Genomic DNA, 22,531 nt, shown 5'->3' on the forward strand with positions numbered 1-22,531 from the left:
TTGAAGATGCCTCTGGTTCCCCCAAAGAAGTGTTTCAGGTTATAAAAGAAATTCTCCAGGTCCCCATGGAGGAGAACCCCATGGAAGCCTCTAGAGAGCATAGCAATAAGCTAGCGGGCTTCTTCCAACAAAAAATCCTGGACATTTATTCGAAGTTCGACAATATTTTGCCCAGGTCAGAAGAGCAGGATATTTCCACCCATAACCAATTAGCCTTTATCTCTCAGTTTACCCCTATTTCTCAGGCACAGGTCACAGCGTCCCTCACTGCACTCAAGTCAGGATCTCTGTTAGATCCCGCCCCCCCTCACATACTAGCCAGAGTGGCGACTATAATGGTGCTGGTCTTAACAGAAATTCTGCACGCATCAATAACTAAAGGTTCAGTTCCGTGTCTGTGGAAACACGCCATAGTTAAGCCACTGCTTAAGAAAACCATCTTGGATGCAGCGGAATTCAAGAACTATAGGCCTATTTCCTTACTATCCACCCCGGCCAAAATACTAGACAAGCACATTAATATGCAACTCTCCACCTTCCTAGAAGATAACAACCTTCTCCGCCCATCCCAGATGGGTTTTAGACCGGGACACAGCACAGAAGCAGCGCTCATTGCAGTGGTGGAGGAAGCTAGAAAGTGTGTGGATAAGGGACGGACTACAGTGGTCATACTGCACGATCTGAGTGCGGCATTCGACACCGTAGACCATCAGGTGCTGGCCCAGAGGATGAGGAACAGCATAATTAAGGGACGAGCCCTTGGGCTGCTCATCTCCTTTTTAGAAGGTAGAACATTTCAGGTCCTTGACCTGTCCCATTACTCGGATAAATCCCAATACAACTGTGGCGTTCCACAGGGTTCATCTCTTAGCCCAACACTTTTTAACATATATATGGCCCCTCTGGCCACGTTGGTGGAATCCTACGGACTAACCTTGGTGTCTTACGCAGATGACACCCAATTGGTGGTCTCCTTCCCATCGGACATAGCCTCAGAAGGTGCCACACTGTCCTCCTATCTACAAGCCGTGTCAGGATGGATGTCGGACAGCAAACTGCAACTAAACGGTGAGAAAACGGAACTAATGATCTTGGGCCCGGAATCTTCACCAATCAAACTGATTAAGATTCCTAGCACCTTGGAGGAACTTCCTCCTCCAAAGAAACATATCAACAGTCTAGGGATATGGCTGGATCCCTTGTTAACACTGGAAAAGCATGCTGGGCACATATCGTCTACCTGCTTCGGCCTACTGAGACTCCTGAGGAAGGTCTTTGTAATTCTGCCCGCCTTGGCCAGAAGGCTCATCATCCAGGCTACCGTTCTTTCCAGGTTAGATTATGACAATGGCCTATTTTTGGGCTCTCCGTTTTATGTAAAGAAGAAACTGCAGTGGGTAAAAAATGTGGCTGCCTGCTTGCTATTGGATATTCCTAGATGGACCTCGGTAAAAGCGGGTTTAGTCTCTTTACACTGGCTACCCATCGAACAGCGCATAAAAATAAAGGCTCTGTGCTGTATAGACAGGTCCCTTCATAATAGAGGTCCTCCACTCTTAAAGAACCTTGCCTCTTTCTACAAACCGAATAGAGACCTTAGATCGTCCTCAGCACCATTGGCTACTCTACCCAGAGTAAACAAAGTTAGATGGGGCGGCGCCACAATGCAATACCTGGTTGCCAAGTTGTGGAACTCTCTGCCTCCCAGATTGCGACTGATAAGCCATGAATACAATTTTCGGAAGGCTTTGAAAACTTGGCTGTTTTAGATCTGGCGTGTGCAATGCCGAGATCTGGTCACGGTCCGCTAGCGCTGGGAAGCCTTAGGGTAGCCATGAGCTCTACAAATTGGATAACATAACATATTATTTGATTGGTGGTTTCTTTCTCTTCTTATTAAAATCTGCGCTCTGTGCCTGTCCTACTTTTTCACCTTTGCGTTTCCCTTCCTTCCTAATTACTCAGTTTCTTTCCTTCTTTTTTTTTTACTTTCCATCATTCTTTTGTTTATTTTGTTTCTCCTTTTCTTTAACTTCATTCTCTTATTTCTTCCTTTGTTCTTATCACTCTTGTTCCTTCTTTCCTTTCCTTCTCTTTCATTCTTTGTTGCCTTTCCTACATCTCAGCTTCATTTCTTCTTTCCGCTACACCAAATTTTGCCTGTAATCCTTATTTACCTGTCTTACCTCCTTCTCTGCTTTGTTCCTTCTTTCTTTCTCTCCTTTCTTTCATTCCTTATTTCCTTCACTTCTTTGTTCCATCATTTCTTTCCTTCTCTTATTCATCCATCATTTCCTTCATTCCTTTACTTATCTTCTTTATTCCTTCTGTTTCTTTTCACCTTGCTTCCTTTGTTCCTTTTATCTTTGAGCTCTATTTCCTTTCTTTAAGTTTTCTCCTTTCTTATTTTTTCTGTTTCATTCCTTTCAGTGGTCCTTTAATTCCTCCCCTTCAGTCCTCTCATTCAATCATTCCTTCTTCCCCCTCTCTAGCTTTCTTCCTTCTTCTCATTCCTTCCTTCTTTCTTTCCTTGCTTCCTTTCTCTCCATTCTTAGGTGTATCATTTTTTTCTTTGTCTCCCCTTTTCACTCTCACCTTTCATAAAAAGTACTCAACTTACTGTAGAAATCTCTCTATTCGTTACTTTGGGTTTCATCATTGCCTCCCAGGTATACTCAAGGTAAAGGGGATGGCTGCACATAAATGTTTCCTTGTTGGGGGATAACTGGTATTCATGGACGTATTGCTAATGGTCCTAGTTGAGGGTGCAAGATATATGTTAAAAAGTAACCTTCTGATGTACTTGTGTGTGAGTTTCTGTATGTCGGGGAGTACTTGGGCGTTTTCACCTAGGGTACTAAAAATTCTAGGGCTGGCCTTGGCAATGATCTTGGTATTGTACCTACCACCAAGCCAGACTTGTGTCTGGAAGTTAGAGGGGGGGCTTTAAGGCAGTTAGCTAGATTATGGAAGTTTTTCTCTTACAAAGAGAACAACATTTACCTATGTATTCCATGACCAAGAAACCACATAAAGTATATTAAAGTTTAACTACCACACAGTATATTAACTTAAAATGTATACTAACTTAATTTTTTTTTGCATTAAAATGATTATATTAAAATACAATTTAAATGTATAACTTACAATTATGACAAAATATATAAAATCATTGCAAATAATAATAAACAATATATTTTTTAAGAACTATTTAAACAAATAAAACTAATCCAGATTAATTGTATCACACAGATAATAAAAAATATATTTACAATATCACCATAACAAATAAAATAACAAAAATAAATAACATTAAACTAATATTTTCTCATATTTCTTTAATTGATTTTTTTTGCAATTAAACCAGGCGGAAAAGAATAACATCCAAGTGCCTCCCCCCACACTAAACAAACTTTGGAAATTAAAACAAAAAATGAAACCTTTTTAAAAAAATCATTACTCCAACCTGAACAACTGTTGAACTTTGGTGGGGCAATATTTACTATTCTCACCCCAGTCTAAGCAACAGTATGGAAAGTGTTGCATTTTTGGGGGAGGGGGCAGATTTACTATTCTCAGTCTAATGTAAGCAAAAGTAAGGAGAAAGTGATTAACTCTGCAGGTGTCATATTTACTATTCCCAGACCTAAACTTTTAAAGAAATATTTAAATATAGTCCCAAAAATTAAACATTTTTAAAATAATGCCTTTATTCATTAAATATAAAACAAACATTAGATGTACAGAATACAAATTTTGTATTAGAAATAAAAAAAAGATTCAAAACAGATAGTGAAAATATTTTAAATTGAAAACTTCCCTTCCTACTACTTTAAAACCAAACCCAAACAAATAAAATGAATGAAACAATATTACATTATAAAACAATTAAACGTCAAACAATAAGTATAACACCATTTAATTAAATTGATCAATTAAAAACTGTTAAAATAATTATTTTCTAAAATACCACTTCATAGCTTAAATTATATAAAAATAATTATACATTTAAAAACAATATTTTGTGTTTTAAAAAGCTTCCCATCCGAACTTCCTACAAACCCTACAACTGCCTACTAAATTAGCAATTTGTAATTAAATTAAAAAAAAAGACACTTCATATAAAAACTTACAAACTATACTAAAATAAATGGAGCAACTTGTATACTATGAATAACTTGTAATACTGAAATCATTTAGCAAACTCATGAAAGAATATTCTAAACAATTATATTCAATAAAACAAAATTATATACACCTATATTTTAAACAATATTAAATAAGAAAAATATTATATTCTAATCTTTTGTACAGCGCCCGAGATATTTTTGACATCACATTTTTTTACACTATTTGTGAGGCACTATATTTTTCTACATTATTTTGTTGGAATGGCAAGTGGGGAGAGAACAGAGGCCACACTGAATGGCAAGATGGAAGAGTTCTGCTAAAGTGGAAAAGAGTGTTAGTCCGTATACATGAAATCTTATGTTAAGTAATCAAAGCGTTAGCTCTAGAACCTTCATTACGAGTAGCGGAATTTTATGTGGTTCAATAACTTTGTGTGAAATTGTACCACCTGCAAACTTCAGACTCTATAATTCTGGACATATATACACAGAACCCTTTTTAGGTTAAGCCTTGGCAACGCACAAGCGCTGTGTCTCGGCATTTTGCAATCTACCACCATCAAAAGTTTCAGCACAATGCACTATTTCTCTCTAGTGCACCACTGGGTCCCCACACTAGGTAGGGGGGCCACAAAATAGTAACCCCTCCCACCAGTCAATGTCTTTTTAATCTCTCATGGCTGGAACTTTTGTTTTATAGCTGTGAGTAGTTTGTGTTTTAAGGGACTTGATTGTAATATTATTTTAGTAAGCCTGTTAGTAGGCCTGCTAGACCTGAAAATGTGTAATGCACTGCGCCTTCTAGGGGCTAAATATATGGTTACACTGCATTACGTTCTGCCATTCTGTTTTCATGTGGTTATGCTCTCTAGGGGCTAAGTATATGGTTACATGGCCATGTTTCTTACAAATGTTTTTTTTATAGTGGTGCCCTTTGGGGGCTGCTCTGAGCATTACAGTCAAGATAATACAATATTAGCTACACTCAGAAACTCGCCCCATAACGCTCTGTGGGGCATTGCTTTAACAAAACATTTCTGTTTATGAACTCGCCACACAACGTGCTCTTTCTCTCTGATAGAGACTTTTAGTTGCAGATTCCTTACCTTAGAATTTTCCCCCATGCGTCAGACTGGATCCGGAGATTTTTTCTTCGAGCAGTACCCTTGAGCATCAGTAGGTGGCGTCGGTTGACTCCAAGGGCGTCGTTGGCATCGTAGTCGCCGTGATGTCGTCGGGCGTAGTACATAGACGCCGCCTCAGCGCAGTGATATCAGTTCTTTTCTTTCCACTACCCGTGGTCAATTTTTGACTGACTTCGACTCTTTTGTTGACCTTTTGTGAGTTTTTGGTGCGTCGAGGGATGTTGGTGACAGATCCTCATCGGGTCTGTTTGTGGTACCTGGAGCGCGACCACAACCGGAAGTCATGCTCTCAGTGCCAGCCCATGCACCCGAAGGACTTGAGTGATTGGTCCCTCAAGCTTATGGCGTCCCGGCGTGCGACTCCGTGTAGGTCTCGAGACCGGTTGCAGAGCTACCAACACTTGTCTTCTTCAAAGTCTTTGGGTCAAGGTAAGAAGAAGTCGAAAAGACCCCGTCACCCTTTGACTTCGCCCCATCGCTCACCTGATGTGACGCAGGAGGAGGATCGACGCTCGAGGCCTCGGTCTTCGGAACCTGCTTCTGGATACGCTCCACACCTCCCCGATTTTCCAGGAGCTGGGGCGACCCCTGCTCAATTAAAGGAACTTTATGAGGCCCTGCACCTCATTTATGGACAGACCGATCCCACTACAACGCCTTCGGGCCCAAGGAGTTTGGTCAGGGGGCCTTTGGGTTCCGCACTGTTGGCTCCGGCCACCGAAGTCACCTCTGGATCCGCTCTCTGATCCGCATTGACGCTGGTTGTACCATTGAGACTTTCCCTGGTGCAGGTTTGATTTTCGATGCTTCCGGCATCGGTGGTGCCCACCATCGACGTCGACTCGATCCTGATCCCCGGCGACTCGGAGTCGGCCCGGCGTCAGACGATGCTACCTCCTTCTTCGATGGGGCCTAGTCACTCCTGGTTGGATTCTGACCCTTATTCTTATGGGCTCGAATTTGAGGAAAGATTGGAGGGGTCCCTGGATTCTTATGAATACCAGGATGACTGTAACTTGGACTGGGCACAGGAGTTGGGCAAGGCCAGTGGCCTGGATACCTCTCCAGACACTGGCATGCTGTCTCCTCCTACCGTGGCTACGGCAGAGGGAGCAACTTGTACCACGGTGGTCAGTAGAGTGGCTGAGGTCCTCGGCCTTGAGCTGCCTACCATTCAGGTCAGGTCTAATCTCCTGACAGAGGTGCTTCAACCAGGGGCTTCCACGTCTGAGCCCCCATTCAATGAAGCCCTCACCGATGTCCTTTTAGGTACTTGGTCCAGACCCAACACCGGGGCTCCTGTGAACAGGACTATCGCACGCCACCATCGGCCTGCCCCGAACGACCCTAAATTCCTGTCCCAACACCCCACGCCTGAGAGCCGTGTCATCCAGGCATCCTCATCCTCTGGCATATTCCCTTCCGCACCTCTGGACAGGGAATCAAAAAGGCTGGAACAATTTGGGAAGAAGATGTTTTCTTCCTCCAGTCTCACGCTCCGGTCAGTAAACACTGCATGCCTTTAGGGCCGCTATACCCACTCTCTGTGGGATACAGTTGTGCAAGTTCTGCCGCAGATACCAGAGGAGGCCCATGCTATCGTCTCCCAAGCTGTCACCGATGGGAGAGATACGGCAAAGTTCACTATCAGATGTGGGTTGGACATGACCGACTCTCTAGGTAGATTGGTTGCAAGGACGGTGGCCTTGAGGCACCACGCCTGGTTACGTACATCTGGTTTCTCAGGGGATGTCCAACAGACTCTTATGGACATACCCTTTGATGGCTCCCGTCTCTTTGGAGACAGGGCGAACTCTGCTTTGGAGAGGTTCAAGGATGCCCGGGTTACAGCTTCGTCCCCAACAGTCTGCCTTTCGCCCCTTTTGTGGCCACGGAAGGGGCTTCCTCTTGCGTCCCTTTCCCAGCCACTGTGCCACCCATGCTGTTCAGCTGCTGTGTGACCCGGAATCCCACAAAGTTATTGTAAGGAAATGCCTTCCTTGGCATGGTTACCCCCTAACTTTTTGCCTTTTGTTGATGCCAGTTATGATTGAAAGTGTGCTGGGAGCCTGCTAACCAGGCCCCAGCATCAGTGTTCTTTCCCTAAACTGTACCTTTGTTCCCACAGTTGGCACAGCCTTGGCACACAGATAAGTCCCTTGTAACTGGTAACCCTGGCACCAAAGGCCCTGTGGCCAGGGAAGGTCTCTAATGGCTGCAGCATGTATTTTGCCACCCCTGGGGACCCCTCACTCAGCACATGAACACTGCTTCACAGCTTGTGTGTGCTGGTGAGGAGAAAATGACTAAGTCGACATGGCACTCCCCTCAGGGTGCTATGCCCACCTCACACTGCCATCTAGCAGGCCTTACAGCCCTAAGGCAGGGTGCACTATACCACAGGTTAGGGTATAGTTGCATGAGCACTATGCCCCTACAATGTCTAAGCAAAACCTTAGACATTGTCAGTGCAGGGTAGCCATAAAGAGTATATGGTCTGGGAGTCTATCAGATACGAACTCCACAGTTCCATAATGGCTACACTGAAATCTGGGAAGTTTGGTATCAAACTTCTCAGCAAAATAAATGCACACTGATGCCAGTGTGGGATTTATTGTAAAATACACTCTGAGAAGCCCCCTGAATAACATTCCGACTCCTAGTGCTAGGCTGACCAGTTTCTGCCAGCCTGCCACAACCAGACAGGTTTCGGGTCACATGGGGTGAGTGCCTTTGCCACTCTGTGGCCAGGAACAAAGCCTGTACTGGGTGGAGGTGCTTCTCACCTACACCCTGCAGGAACTGTAACACCTGGCAGTGAGCCTCAAAGGCTCATGCCTTTTGTTAGAGGACCCCAGGGCATTCCAACTAGTGGAGATGCCCGCCCCTCCGGCCACTGCCCGCAGTTTTGGTGGGAAGGCTGGAGGAGCTAATGAGGAAAACAAGGGGGAGTCACCTACCAGTCAGGACAATCCCTAAGGTGCCCTGAGCTGAGGTGACCCCTGCCTTTAAAAATCCTCCATCTTGAGTTTGGAGGATTCCCCAATAGGAATAGGGATGTTCCTCCCTCCCCTCAGGGAGGAGGCACAAAGATGGTGTAGCCACCCTCAAGGACAGTAGCCATTAGCTACTGCCCCCCTGACCAAACACACCCCTAAATTTAGTATTTAGGGGCGACCCTGAACCAAGGAAATCAGATTCCTGCAACCTACAACAAGAAGGACTGCTGACCTGAAAGCCCGCAGAGACGACGGAAACGACAACTGGCTTGGCCCTAGCACTACTGGCCTGTCTCCAGACTCAAAGAACCTGCACAGCAATGCATCCGACAGGGACCAGCGACCTCTGAGGACTCGGAGGACTGCCCTGAACCCGAAGGACCAAGAAACTCCTAAGAACAGCTGCACTGTTCAAAACCTGCAACAACTTTGCAACAAAGAAACAACTTTCAAAGAACTCTATCCTCCTGCCGGAAGCATGAGACTTCACACTCTGCACCCGACGACCCCAGTTCAGGAGAACCAACACTGCAGAGAGGACTCCCAGGCGACTACGAAAACGTGGACACCCTGAGTCAACCCCCCCACCCCCGCACCCTCACAGCGAGTTAAGTCTTTGAGTGTGTGTTCCTCATTTATTGCCTCTGTGTGTACAACAAATGCTTAACACTACCCTCTGATAAGCCTACTGCTCGACCACACAATCGCAAAATAGAGCATTAGTATTATCTAATTTTGCCACTATCAACCTCTAAGGGGAACCAATGGACTCACACTCTCTCACTTTGAGATACTATATACAGAGCCAGCTTCCTACAGTTGTGGAACAGCGAACCAGAGGTCTGCCCAATCCACCCCTGCCTCTGCTGCAGCCTCCAAACCCTCTTAGTCCGTCCCCTCACTCTGCTCCAGTTGGCAGCAGGATTCGCCATCACCTGCCTCACTGGGAATCCATCACTATGGATAGGTGGGTTTTGCTACTCCCTCCCCTTCGAATCTGCCCCACCAGCCATGCCTCCATCAGTCAGCTTTATACCAGAGGATCATTTGGCACTTCTTCACCAAGACGTTGCGGCCCTCTTGGCCAAGGGAGCCATAGAGAGGGTCCCTGCGCCAGAAGTAGGTCATGGTTGTTATTCCTGCTACTTTCTGGTGCCCAAAAAAGGCAAGGGCTTACGTCCTATCCTAGACCTTCGGGATCTCAATCTCTTCCTCAAGTAGGAAAAATTCAAAATACTTACTCTGGCTCAGGTCCTGCCTGCCTGAAGACTGGATGGTAGCGTTGGACGCTTAGGGCCAGATGTACGATATGATTTTACCCATTCTGTGTCTATGGGAAAAAGCTTTCGTACATATGGCCCTTATTTCTATATTCCAATTCTGCCTGCCCACAGATGTTACTTATGATTCATGTTAGGTCACAAGCACTTTCAGTTTACTGTGCTCCCCTTCGGCCTTACTAGCGTCCCTCGGGTGTTCACAAAAGTGATGGCGGTGGTTGCACCTCATCTGTGCAGGTTGGACATTTTAGTCGTCCCCTCCCTCGACCACTGACTTTTGAAGGCGGACTCACCCCAGAAAGTTGTCTCCCACCGTCTGACTATGGCGAACCTCCTGCACACTCTGAGGTTCACTATAAACAAGCCGAAGTCACACCTTACTCCCTCTCAGACGCTCCCTTTTATCGAAGGAGTTCTGGACACAGTGCAGTTTCGGGCCTGTTGTCCCGAAAAGCGAGTCCAGGATATTCAGGCTATGATTCCGATCTTTCAGCCTCTATTTTGGGTTTCGGTGAGACTGACTCTGACTCTGCTGGGCCTCATGGCCTTCTGCCTCCTGCTAGTGACACATGCCAGATGGCATATGCTGACTCTGCAGTGGAACCTGAAGTTCAGGGAAATCGCTCCAACATGGTCCAGATCTCGGAGGGGACTGCGAAAGACCTGCAGTGGTGGCTTTTAAATCGGCATTGGGTCAACGGCAGATCCCTCTCCCTTCCCCAACCAGATCTATCCATAGTGACGGACGTGTCACTTCTGGGATGGGGCGGCCACATTGGAGAGGCGGAGATCAGAGGCCTCTTGTCTCCGGCGAAGTCTGGACTCCATATCAATCTTATGGAGCTCCGGGCGATCAGGCTTTAGTTGAAAGCCTTTCTTCCCCCTCTGAAAGGGAAAGCAGTGCAAGTTTTCACAGACAACACTACTGCAATGTGGTACTGCAACAAACAGGGCGTAGCAGGGTCCTGGACCCTTTGTCAGGAGGCGCTATGCCTCTGGACATGGCTGACACATCAGGACATTAACCTGATGGTTCAACATCTGGCGGGCTCTCTGAACACCAGAGCAGACAAACTCAGCCATCGATGCATAGCTGTTCACGAATGGCGTCTCCATCCGGAGGTGGCGCAAGGTCCGTTTCAGCAGTGGGGACAGCGCTGGTTAGATCTGTGCGCCTCCTCAGTGAACATGCAATGTCAACTGGTTTGCACGTTGGAGTTTCCAAGGCTCCACTCGCTCGGAGTTGCTTTTCATTTCAAGTGGAACTCTGTCCTCCTTTACGCCGTTCCGCCTATACCACTTCTGTCTATAGTTCTCAAGAAGATCAGGAATGACCGGGCCCAAATCATCTTGGTGGCTCCGGACTTGGCACGGAGAGTATGGTATCCAGAGCTATTGAGCATTGCCACCGATCCTCCACTCAGACTGCCCCTTCGGGAGGATCTTCTGTCACAGTAGCAAGGGACGGTTCTCCACCCAAACCTGTCCAATCTCCACCTTCATGTGTTGAGATTGAGTGGCAGCAGTTGATGGCTTTTGACCTTTCACCCGAAGTCTATGATGATATCTTGGCAGCCAGGCATCTCTCCACCAAAATGGTATACGCCTGTTGGCATACATTTGTGGCATGGTGTACCAACAAATCTGTTGATCCCCTCTCTGCTCCTCTTTCTGATGTTCTTTTGTTCATTCTCTCTTTAGCCAAGCAGGGCTCTGCTTTGGGCCACCCTTAAAGGTTATTCATTGGCTATTTCAGCCTTTCTTAGGTTGCCTGATCAGCCTTCACTCTTTAAGTCTCCTATTGTTAGTCCATTTCATAAGGGTCTCACCCATTTGTTTCCTCCCACTCCATTTATCATGCCTCAGTGGGATCTCAGTCTTGTACTTACTTACTTAATGTGTACTTCTCCTTACTTTCAAAATTGTTTTTCTTGTTGCCATCGCTTCTGCTCGCAGAGTGAGTGAGCTTCAGGCTCTTTCTTCTAAGCCTCCATTTTTGTCTGTGCACCCTGACAAAGTGGTGTTAGCACTATGGCTTCCTTCCTTCCCAAAGTAGTTACACCTTTTCATTTAGGCCAGTCCATCACCATGTCTACTTTTTACGCACCTCCACATCCTTCTCATGAGGACTGGAGACTCCACCGCTTGGATCCAAAAGGAGCGTTGGCGTTCTTTCTCCATCGTACTAAAGATTTCCAGGTGAACAGTCAACTCTTTGTTGGATATGTGGGTGCGAAGAAACAGAAGGCGGTGCAAAAACATATCATCTCTCGATGGGTACTTCTTAGCATCAAGATGTGCTACGCTTTGGCTTTGAAGCAACCCCCTGAGAGCTTGCACTCTCACTCCACCAGAGCAGCTGCTGTTTCTACTTTGTTAGCATGCAGAGTTCCCGTCCTGGATATCTGCCACGTTTACTAAACATTACTGCCTGGACAGTCGGGTCCGTCGGGACGGCTACTTTGGTTGTTCCGTCCTGCAGGACTTTTTAGTGTGATCTTGGTTTGCAGCCCACCTCCGAGGATGGAGGTATCTATTCTAAGGTAAGGAATCTGCAACTAGAAGTCTCTGTCAGATGTACATGTTACTTACCTTTGGTAATGATATACCTGGTAGAAACATATTCTAGTTGCAGATTCCTTACCGACCCACCCATCCTCCCCGCTTCCAAACTGATTTCCAGGGACAGGGCTTCCACATTCAGGGCCTTAGCTCTGGCGCACCAATTTCAGTGTTCTTCGCTGCTCTGCACTTTGGCATGGAAAGTCATGAAAAGAAGCTGACGTCACTGCACTGAGGCAGCGTCTGTGTACTACTCCCGATGTCATCACGGCGACTATGATGCCAACGACGCCCGTGGAGTCGACCGACCCACCCACCGACACGCAAGGGTATTGCTTGAAGAAAACATCTCCAGATCCAGTCTGATGCCTGGGGGAATATTCTAAGGTAAGGAATCTGCAACTAGAATATGTTTCTACCAGATATATAGTTACCGAACTGGGTCCCCTCAGTAGGTTGGGGGGAACCCCCAAATAATAATATAAAAAAAGAAATAAATATATATATATATATATATATATATATATATATATATATATATATATATATATATATATATATATATATATATATAGGCAATATTTTCATTTTTTGCTGCAGATAAAGGAAGAAGGTAAATGGAAGTGCTTTAGTTATATTCAGGGCCACTGGTATTATGTGTCAGAGGACAACATTATTCTGCAGGGTTGACCAAGTTACGAGGCAAAACAAAGTCCAGTTATGCAAATACTACGCCAATAGCTCTAACTTAAGCAAATGCCAGACCTACTGAATTGCAAATGATTGTTCTGGTTGTAGGAGCGATGACCAGCAGCATTGCCCAGCACCCACTCGACCTCTGCAGCAGCACAGAGGAGGCTGGTAGTGCTCCACCACTACCCAGGCAGAAGCTTTTGCAGAACCTGCACCCGCTCGCCATCACCGCCACAGCCCTCCTGCAGTCTCTCTTCACTTGCTCAGAGCCGATGGAAAATATCTACTGTTTTCTCTCTGGGCTTGAAGAAAAAAGCATGAAAAAGGAACTATTATTGGGTCCATGTAGTTATTCCTCATTCCAAAGAGAAGTCTTGTAATTGGTACATATTTTGACAGGGATACCAGACCTTCGGAATCTGCTACCAAACTTTTCCAAAGTCATACGTATTTCCAGAAAAAGAAGCATAACCCAATATGTCACCAGTAACTTGTTTAAAGTATAACTGTGCAAAAGAATGGTTCACCCAGGACTCATTCGCGTTAAAAATAAGGGGTAGATAGTAACTCAATTACTATTACCATGTCAGCGCAGTGACATTCGTTGTGAAAGCAATGGCAATTAGCAAAATATAAACACGTAGACAAAAAGTATATAGCGCCGAAGAAGTGCTCGGTGTTCAGACAAGGAAAGCTGAAAAGCACAGTTTCATGTGTGTATACAATAATGACAACGATTATGGTCCACAGAGTAAAGTTAGATAACACAATTTTTAACAATTCACAGCTAGACGAGTAAGTCAGTAAATTGACCGCATAGACCAAATCTGATTGAGTTGTTGGCGACTGTTCAGCCTCTGTGTGCTGTTTAAAGAGGTCTCCGTGGGACAATGTCAATGTTGGACACCAGTAAAAATAATTTATAGAGTTAAGTTACCAACACCAGAAAGAGTGAAGGCCATGATAAAATACAGAGCAAATTGATTTCACTTCTGAGGAACCCACTAACAAGGAGAATGACTCGTTCATTCTAGGCTGTAGAATTGGCAGCAGGGGGGGGGGTCTAGATAAACAGACACGTGGAACAAACCCACCCTCTCCGCACTGCACGACCTTCAGTAGAAAGTTTGAGAGCTGTCTACTTCAGATTCCTTCAGTTAGAAGCGCTTCAGCTTCCTCATGCTAGAGGTTTCTTCAGATGACTAAAAGTGGCCCAGCAGCCCTCCATGAACACCCCACGTATGACACATTCTGCTTCACGTTCACATTTCACAACATACAAGGTGAGCATCTCTCTAGTTACCATACTTCATCTTATGAGAGTTGCACAAATTCACAGCATGACTTTGAAGTGCACAAACAGCAGTTGATAATATGTGCTGCGGATGTATTACTTCAGGTAATGAGGTGACTTTAATTTCTGCTAATTTCCTTTTTATTTCCTAGCAAACATCGCAAATCCCTCATGCACTGCTATGAAGTCATTCCAGAAAATTCAGTTTGTAAACTGTATTTTGATTTGGAGTTCTATAAACCTGCTAATCCAGAGGCTGATGGAAAGGAGATGGTTGCACAAGTTATTACCGTAAGTAATAAAAAAATAACAGAGATGCTAGTTGGTGACCGTGCATAATGTATTTTCAATTATACTGTCCCTAGTAAATCAATACCAGAGGGGAAATGTTTATCTGTTGTAAGAAAGTCAATTAACCAGTGACTCGGCTAGTGCTCCAGAGGTTTGTCAATCATGTAATGCGACATACTAAAGTTCACCCTAAGCTTCCCTGTTTGTACTAGGGCTGAGAGGTGACTTTTCGTTTGAATGCTGTTTTGCATCATGTGAAGTTTACTATAGTAAAGATAGTCTCATGTTGGTTCTAAAATGTGTACTGCCCGTGCCTTCTAACATGCAATGCGTTTGATACATCAGTGGCCTGATTCATAAACTGCATTTCGCAGTACGTAAGTATGAAAGTGCAACTCACAAACCTAAGGATGGAGCTCTCCACCTCGCCTAACTTTTCTATGGGGACATCTCAGTGCATGTAAGTTTACTACTGAGTGATATATGTGAGAGGGACCAGTTAACGTGGTGGGAAACTGGGGAACACATAGTGTAAAATTAGAGATGTTTAGGAAAAACAAAGACTGGGTTAAGAGAGAAGTAAGATACTACAAACGCCCACCCATAAGAGTAAGCCTATTGCTATTCACAAATTACACTTCTAAAATTACTACAGCCCTAAAGGTGACAAAACAGTAGTAAATATGTCCCGACCGTAGAGTAGGTCAGGCACCACACATCGTCACTCACAGGTATCACAACCCACTCCCTTAGAAAATAATGGGGACAGGGTCTTAAACTAACACCCTTCTGAAATAATGTTAAATAAATAAAACAAATGTAACTTTTTATTTGTGTGTGTGCATATATATTACCTACTGGCAGTCGCCATTAGGTAGTTGTATTTGGGACCTTCTTTCTATAGAAAATCTTTTTTTGTTTTGCTAATAACTTTGAAGCTGTTTGATGATCTTCACAAAATTTTCCAAGGAAATATGATGCTTACTTCAGCATCTGTCTGGAGCGTTTCGGGGTGATCTGTGAAGCAAGAAAAAAAGGGGGAGGTCCCAAAACACTTTTTCCCCATTCATTTTTCCATAGGGATTTTGAACAGTGATAGCACCCAAACCACTGGACGAAATTACTCCAACTTTGGCAGAAAGGTAGCTAGCTCTTGGTCCAGAAAGCACTCTTTTTGTTATTTGCTATAAATCCATTCAGCAGTTATTGAGAAATTAATTGAAAATCCAAATTTGTATACTTAGGGACGCGAAGGCTCCGCAAACCCTCCCAGTCTTGTGCTGAGATCTGATTGGCTGCCATCATTTCAACAAGGAAGTGTTGGCAGACATCTTGGGACTCTGCTTCAGCTGAGTCCCAGAACAAGAGATGTAAAAAAACAAAAGAGGTCAGGGTAGGGACACCCTGAGCACTTAGCGCTGGTGCCCTTCTTTCCCTTCCCTCCACCTACTTCCCCCTGCCCCACCCCCGTGGCACTGGGGACCGCCACCTCTCCAGGGCAGAATTTGTAAATCAGTGTGGGGGGAGAGCTGCCTGGTGCCACTGACCACCCCCACCTCACCCCACAGCTCTGGGGGCGCACATCTCACTGGGGCACATCTCTATCTAATGCCAGGGAGGCCTTGCAGCCCTGGGGACTGCCACCTCACCCCTCCCCTTTAGTAAAAAAAAAAGAGAGAGAAGGCCCAGGGGGTTGGGGCCCCAAGGGCCAGGGCCTATGGCCAACACCTCACTGTGCACGGCCTATGGTCATGCGGAGGTGAGCTGGCTGTATGGGCGAACGGTTGACTGAATTTCTGTATTGTATTGTGTTACTTTCAAAAAGAACTGGAAATTCACAGTAAAAAACAAAAGTTAAAGTAACGTTATAGTTAGGTGAATATGTTAATGACAACATTAACATTTTGAACTAAGAAAAACACAGAATTTAGTGCTCAGTGTAACTTGCGCCCCCACCATGCACTGCTTATGACCTTCCATATTGCATCACTCCCGCCATGTTCTATGAGCTCATGTCTGACATCACTGATGACATCTCAAATGATATAATTGATTACATTACTTAGGTATAAATACACATACATTGTTATATACATAGTAGACGGTTTTTATATGATTTATTTTTTTCCCTAACCAAAATGTAATGATTCTTTTTAACAACATAACAGCACACATATGTGCTTTCCAGTCCACATCCTAGTACGTTACATTCATCATGCTAGGCCAAAATAGTCCCATAATTTCCTCCAGATTTCCCATTGCATTGGGGGCATCATCTTGCTACATAAATGGGCTCCTCCTGCTTTGCTCACCAATCCAGGGCCATTTGCCACTTGTCCTTAGTCAGGGCAGTTGCAGATTTCCAGTACTTCACAAATTCCTTCTTGGCGATCATGGTTCCAATCACAGCCCATGTACTCGGTCCTTGGTTACCCACCCAAATCGTCCGGAATACCCGTTTTGAGCAGGTAGCAAGGTTGAGACTTCAGATAGGATGAGGTTCCAGGGCAACTAGAACTCCCAGATATTGGAAGCAGAGCTTGCAGACTGGCATACATGCTTGGCAGACCACAACTCCAGCATACCACCTGATCGGCACGCAAAGGGATTTGGACCAGTTCACCTGGGAACCAAAGGCCACTCCTAATAGAGCTAGTATTTGAATCAGACTGGGTTCTGTGAGGGTGGGCTTGGAGATGAAGGGAAAGACATAATCTACATAAAGGGCATATATTTTATCGTTTTAATGTCTTTTCGGTACTATTGTTGTAAAGTTTTGTAATCCTGTAGCAAAGTGCCAGCTTTTGACTAGTCTTCTAAAAAGTGGTTCTCAGTGGATCTTGTTTTCTGGGGTAATGAATTCCATAGTTTATCTGCTTGCACGGACAAAGATGTTTCACCCTCTTTTTTTTTTCTTGTAAGCTAGGATTTTCAGAACGGGTGCCAGTGAAGAGCCTAGGTTTCTTTGGATGTATTTTGTGGTTTTTCTTTCTGATAAAAAGCAGCCCTTTGCCATGTATTACCTCATGGGGAATGCAAAGCAGCTTGAAGGAGGATCCTCTGGCAACTGGTAACCAGTGGAGGGCTCTTAATAAGGCTGGGGAGATAGAGGCTGATCCCAGTGTCAGTGATAATTTGAGTACAGAGTGGGTCGGGAGTTCGTCAGTTTCCCTGCCCCAAAATTCCCGGAAAGTCCTCAATAGCACCACGAAAGTACGGAATTGGCCCTGCAGCAGGTCATGTTGTGTGGTCAACTCCTTCAGGGGGATTAATGTGCCAGTGTTATAGTAGTCGCTGACTGTCATAATTCCCCGTTTCCCCCCCCCCCCCTTTTCCGTCCATGGGTCTAGTTGCTCTGCAGTCCAGTTTTGTTGAAGTGTAACAATTTTTTTAAATGTTGATTTAAATCTGCAAATATCCAAGGAGCTTGTTTTCATACGTCCTGTTTGATGGTTTTAGTGGGACTAACCTATCAGAAGATTTATAAGGCCATCCATGGAGTTTTTAAAAGGATTTTAATGTGTCTAGGTCTGTGTTGAAAGTAACATGAGATTCTAGGTCCTCCAAAATCAGCTTGTTCTAAGTTTGATATGTACTTGCTGGAAAACTGAGTTTAGATGGGGTGCGTTGTGTGGTCCTGTGTTGGAAGATGAGTACATGGTGGTCTGACCACGTGACGAGAGTAACCCTTTGGAACGTAACTAGGTGTGGTTTGCCAAGCAATATATCTAAGGTGTGCTCTGAAATGTGTGTGGGTTTGGTAATGAGCTGTTGTAGTTTGAGCATGTCTGGGCCAGTGAGGATCGTTCTGGAGTAGGGCACATTAGGTTTATCAAACCATATGTTCAGGTCACCAACAATATATAGGTTTGACTATTTTGCATGTTGGTTTAAAACATTGTCTAGAAAGGTGTCTCAGAATTTCCATTCCTGGTGGTGGTCTATAAAGAAGGAGAAAGATGGAGGAAAAGGTTGGTCTAAGGTTGCATCTGACCAGGAGGGCCTCACACATTTTCAATAAAACGTCCTCTACTTTCGTGAGAGTTGTTTCTTTAAATATGAAGACTAGTCCGCCATTTCTTAAACCTATGCTGTTTTGTTCAACAGTTTGATTGCCTGATCAAACAACTTCCAGTCTTCCCTAGCCCTTACTCAGTTATGAAGGGTAAGTGCTTTCATCACTTGCAAATTTACAAGTGGCTGCAACAAAACCTTGTGGCCATCCAATCAAGAGGCTGTCCCTTTGGAGATGTTCCCTGCCCCCACTTGCCTCTTGGGTTCAGGGTGTGCTCACCTTGCCTCCTTCTATTTGTTTTTAATTCATTTTCAGGGCACAGGGAGCATATCCATGAGTCTTGTAATGGCTGCCACAACACATTGTTCAGGTTGTGGCCTGCCAATCAGGCTTAAGTAGCCCCTTTTGAAGTGACCAATGATAGCATATCTGGACACCACCAGTCCAGACATCCAAATCTTTTTAACCCAACAATGACCACCCAAGCACCCCTTTAAATATTAATTTCTCAAACATGGCTGAATGGTGTTACACCACATAACAAAAGCATGCTTTCTGAGTAAAGTATTACCTTTTGGCCAAATTTAGTGTAATTTCATGTGGGTGTTTTCCTGTATTGCTTGCCAAATTTTCGATGAGAATTAACATGTGAAGTTAATGTTTTGGGACCCCATTTTTCTTACCCTCTGTTTAACCTATCACCCTAAAAGTTTCCAGGAAAGGCTGAAGTGAATGAACTGTTTTAGGAAAGTTTTGTGAAGATGAGTCACAAGGTACTAAAGTTCTTAGTGAAACAAAAATGCTTCCTCTGTGGAAACTCTGACATAACTGGAAATATATATTCACCCATATGCTGCTCATTGTTACCGAACTCTATCAGGTGGGTGCCTCCTTCGTGCAAGCAGCACTGCACGTAAATAATGTCCACACCAAGCAGCTCCACTACAGAGCCAGGGGCACTCTTGGATTCCACTTCCTCACCCCAGCATGACGCGTTTTGACGAAGTGCCTTCTTCAGATGCCGGTAATTACAGGACACACGCCCACTAGTGTTTAAATACGTTTTTACTCCTCCTTCAGTTCATTCATGATGACAAACAAACTTCATTTCCCATAATGCACCAAGCTGGATATGCTACCACTCTGATTTATTTTATTTTTTTATTGTTTTTACACAGTCCCAATCATATTTTCTCTCAGTGGATTGTAATACCAAGAAAATGTTGGTTTTGGGCACTTAACTGTACTGTAGAGGCAAGTGCATTCCCAGCCTCCATCTCTCTCTTACTCAAATTTCAAAACGCGCGTGTGTCCCTTTATCAGTAGTTCTAATGATCCATTTCACCTTGCCACATCTCACCCCTGAGGCTCCTCACACAGCCTGGAAACGCTGATTATTGTAATCTGCGCCACTTCATGTAAGTCATGTCCTGTCTCTGCAGCAGGCATGTGTTTGAAAAGGGGACAATGGCGGTTCAGGTAGCAAACAAAAGTACATTCACCCAAATGCTGCTCATTGTTACCGAACTCTATCAGGTGGGTGCCTCCTCCGGCCTGCGGTGGGGGCCGCGGTCATTGCACTCTGCGGGCAACATTGCTCTGGTGCAGACATCGGCACATAGTCAGAGCAGTGGTGATCCTGAAATCGTTCTGGTCGTCGATGCACTTGTTTCTTCCTTGTTACACCAGAACTCACTCCCAAGGACCCAGGAACTGAATTTGACACCACTTGGCAAATCAGGATTCTCATCAAGGGAGCCCAGATGCTGGCAGGTGAAGTATTTGATAGGCCTGAGACTTCCTAACAGCAGGCAAGCTCAGTTTAAGCCGCTGGAGAACTATGGAAACCAGGATGTAGAAGCAAAGTCCAGTCCTTTCACTCCCATAAAGCAGGCCAGCACAAGAAGGCAACAGGCAGACTGGCAGTCCTTCCTACAGCATCCAGCATCTCAGCTCTTCTTCCTAGCAGAGTGTTCTTAGTCCAGAAGTGCTCTAACTATATGGTGTCAGAGGTCCAGTACTTATACCCAGTTCTGTCTTTGAAGTAGCCAAACTTCAAAGTGGAGTCTTTGTAGTGCACAAGATCCTGCCTTTCCCTGCCCTGGCCCTAGACGTACTCCAGGGGGTTGGAGAGTGCTTTGTGTGTGGACAGGCTAAGCCTTATTCAGGTGCAAGTGTCAGCTCCTCCCACCACTCTAGCTCAGGAAGAACCATCAGCCTGGTGATGGGCCATCAGGATATGCAGGGCTGCTCCCTTTGTGTGACTGTCTAGAGTGAATGCACAAACAGCCCGACTGTTATCCTGACCCAGATGTGTATTCAGCAGACAGGCAGTGGCACAAAACAAGAAAATGCCCACTTTCTAAAAGTGGCATTTTCAAATTTACAATTCAAAAACCAACTTCAGCAAAAGATGTACTTTTAAATTGTGAGATCAGAGACCCCAAACTCCACATCTCTTTCTGCTCCCAGTGGGAAATTACACTAAAAATATATTTCAAGCCAATCCCAATGTTACCCTATGGGAGGGATAGCCCTTGCAATAGTGAAAAACGAATTTAGCAGTATTTCATTATCAGGGCATGTAAAACATAACAGGACATGCCTACTAGTAGCATTTGATTTACAGGCCTTGGACACACATGGTGCACTTTACTAGGGACTTTCTAGTAAATCAAATGTGCCATTCATGAGTAAACAAATCACCAATACAATTTAGACAGGGAGCCCTTGCACTTTAGCCCTGGTCAGCAGTGGTAAAGTGCCCAGAGTCCTAAAACCAGCAAAAATGAAATGCAGCATACAATCAAAAACCAGAGGTCAGAGAAAACAAGTTTGGGGATAACCCTGCAAAAAGGGACATTTCCAATAGGTAGTTTTAGTTAAGACCATGTTTACATAGAAAAATAGTTTTTTGACTTGCCCATATCTTTGGCACCCATTAGACGAATCTTCACAAAAAAACATTTTTAAAAGTGCTCTGGTGATTCTTGTTGTGCACTGAAATTTTTGGGATGATCCATCAAGCGAGGGCCAAGAAAAAGGGGGAGCTCAAAAACATGTGCGTTTCCCATCTTATTTCCCATAGGAGTTTTGAACACGACTACAGGTCAAGCCACGAGACGGAATTACACCAAAATTATGTGAAAGCTAGCTTTCGGTGTACAGATTAGGCTTTTAGTTAGTTGGTGTAAATCCGTTCAGTAGTTTTTGAGAAATTTAAAGGAAAACCATATTTGTACATCTCTTCGCTAATAATGACGAGATCAAGCAGGGAAATGCAGAGCTCTGATTGGCTGCCAGCACTTCAACCAGAAAGTGTTGGCAGCCATCTTGTGACTCTGCTTCAGCCGAGTCTCAGAAAAAAAGAATAAAGAAGAGACCAGGGTAGAATCCCCCTGATTCCTTAGCTCTGGTGCTAGGGTCCCAGAGGGACCGCACCAGAGCTAAACACTTTAAAAAAAAAAAAAAAGAATTGTTGCCACGATTTCACGACTATGTTTTGAATTTGTGGGGAAAAAATGTAAAAAAGAAAAATATACACAGGCTCCCACGCTTGTTTTTAAGAAGCCCCCAGGTGGGCCAGGTCCTGGGGGCATTTACTTTTTGAATGCAGGGGAGGTGTCCTCCCCGCTACCTCCCCCCCTTCTCCCCCCCCCCCCCCCCCCAACACCCTCCCTACTGCCCTGAGGACCGCCACCTCCCTGGGGCTTTAAAGAAATTGAATGTGGTGGGTCGCCTGGCCCCCTGCAGCCTGGGGGTCTGCCACCTTCTTGGGGCTTTAATCAAATGCAATGCAAGGGGGGTGCACGCTCCCCCCCCCCTCCCCCCAAATCCCCCAGCAGCCGGGACGGACTGCCACCTCCCTAGGACTTTTAAAGAAATATAAGGTGGGGGCCGTGCGCCCCCTCCAAGCAGCCCGGGGACTGCCACCTCCCCAGGGATTTAAGGAAATACAATGTGGGGGGGAGGGTTGCGCGGGCCACCCGCAGGCGGGCCGCCACCTCCCTGGGGCTTTAAACAGCTACAATGCGCGATGTGCTCGCTCCCCATGCAGCCCCAGGGACCGCCACCTCCCCGGGGCTTGAAAGAAATACAGGTCCAGGTTTACACAGTCCCCCT

General features: G+C 45.1%; 1 protein-coding gene across 2 annotated transcripts in view; it reads left to right on the forward strand.

Annotated features, from left to right (window-relative positions):
* The window catches only part of PRIMPOL (primase and DNA directed polymerase), a 348,310-nt gene that overhangs the window by 82,694 nt on the left and 243,085 nt on the right, over positions 1-22,531 (forward strand). For both annotated transcript variants that reach the window (XM_069199467.1, XM_069199474.1), the window contains exon 4: positions 14,256-14,394. In XM_069199467.1, coding sequence (XP_069055568.1) covers positions 14,256-14,394 — 139 coding nt within the window. The remainder of the gene's footprint in view (positions 1-14,255; positions 14,395-22,531) is intronic.

Source organism: Pleurodeles waltl, chromosome 1_2 (assembly GCF_031143425.1).
Source record: "Pleurodeles waltl isolate 20211129_DDA chromosome 1_2, aPleWal1.hap1.20221129, whole genome shotgun sequence".
Classification (NCBI taxonomy): Eukaryota; Metazoa; Chordata; class Amphibia; order Caudata; family Salamandridae; genus Pleurodeles; species Pleurodeles waltl.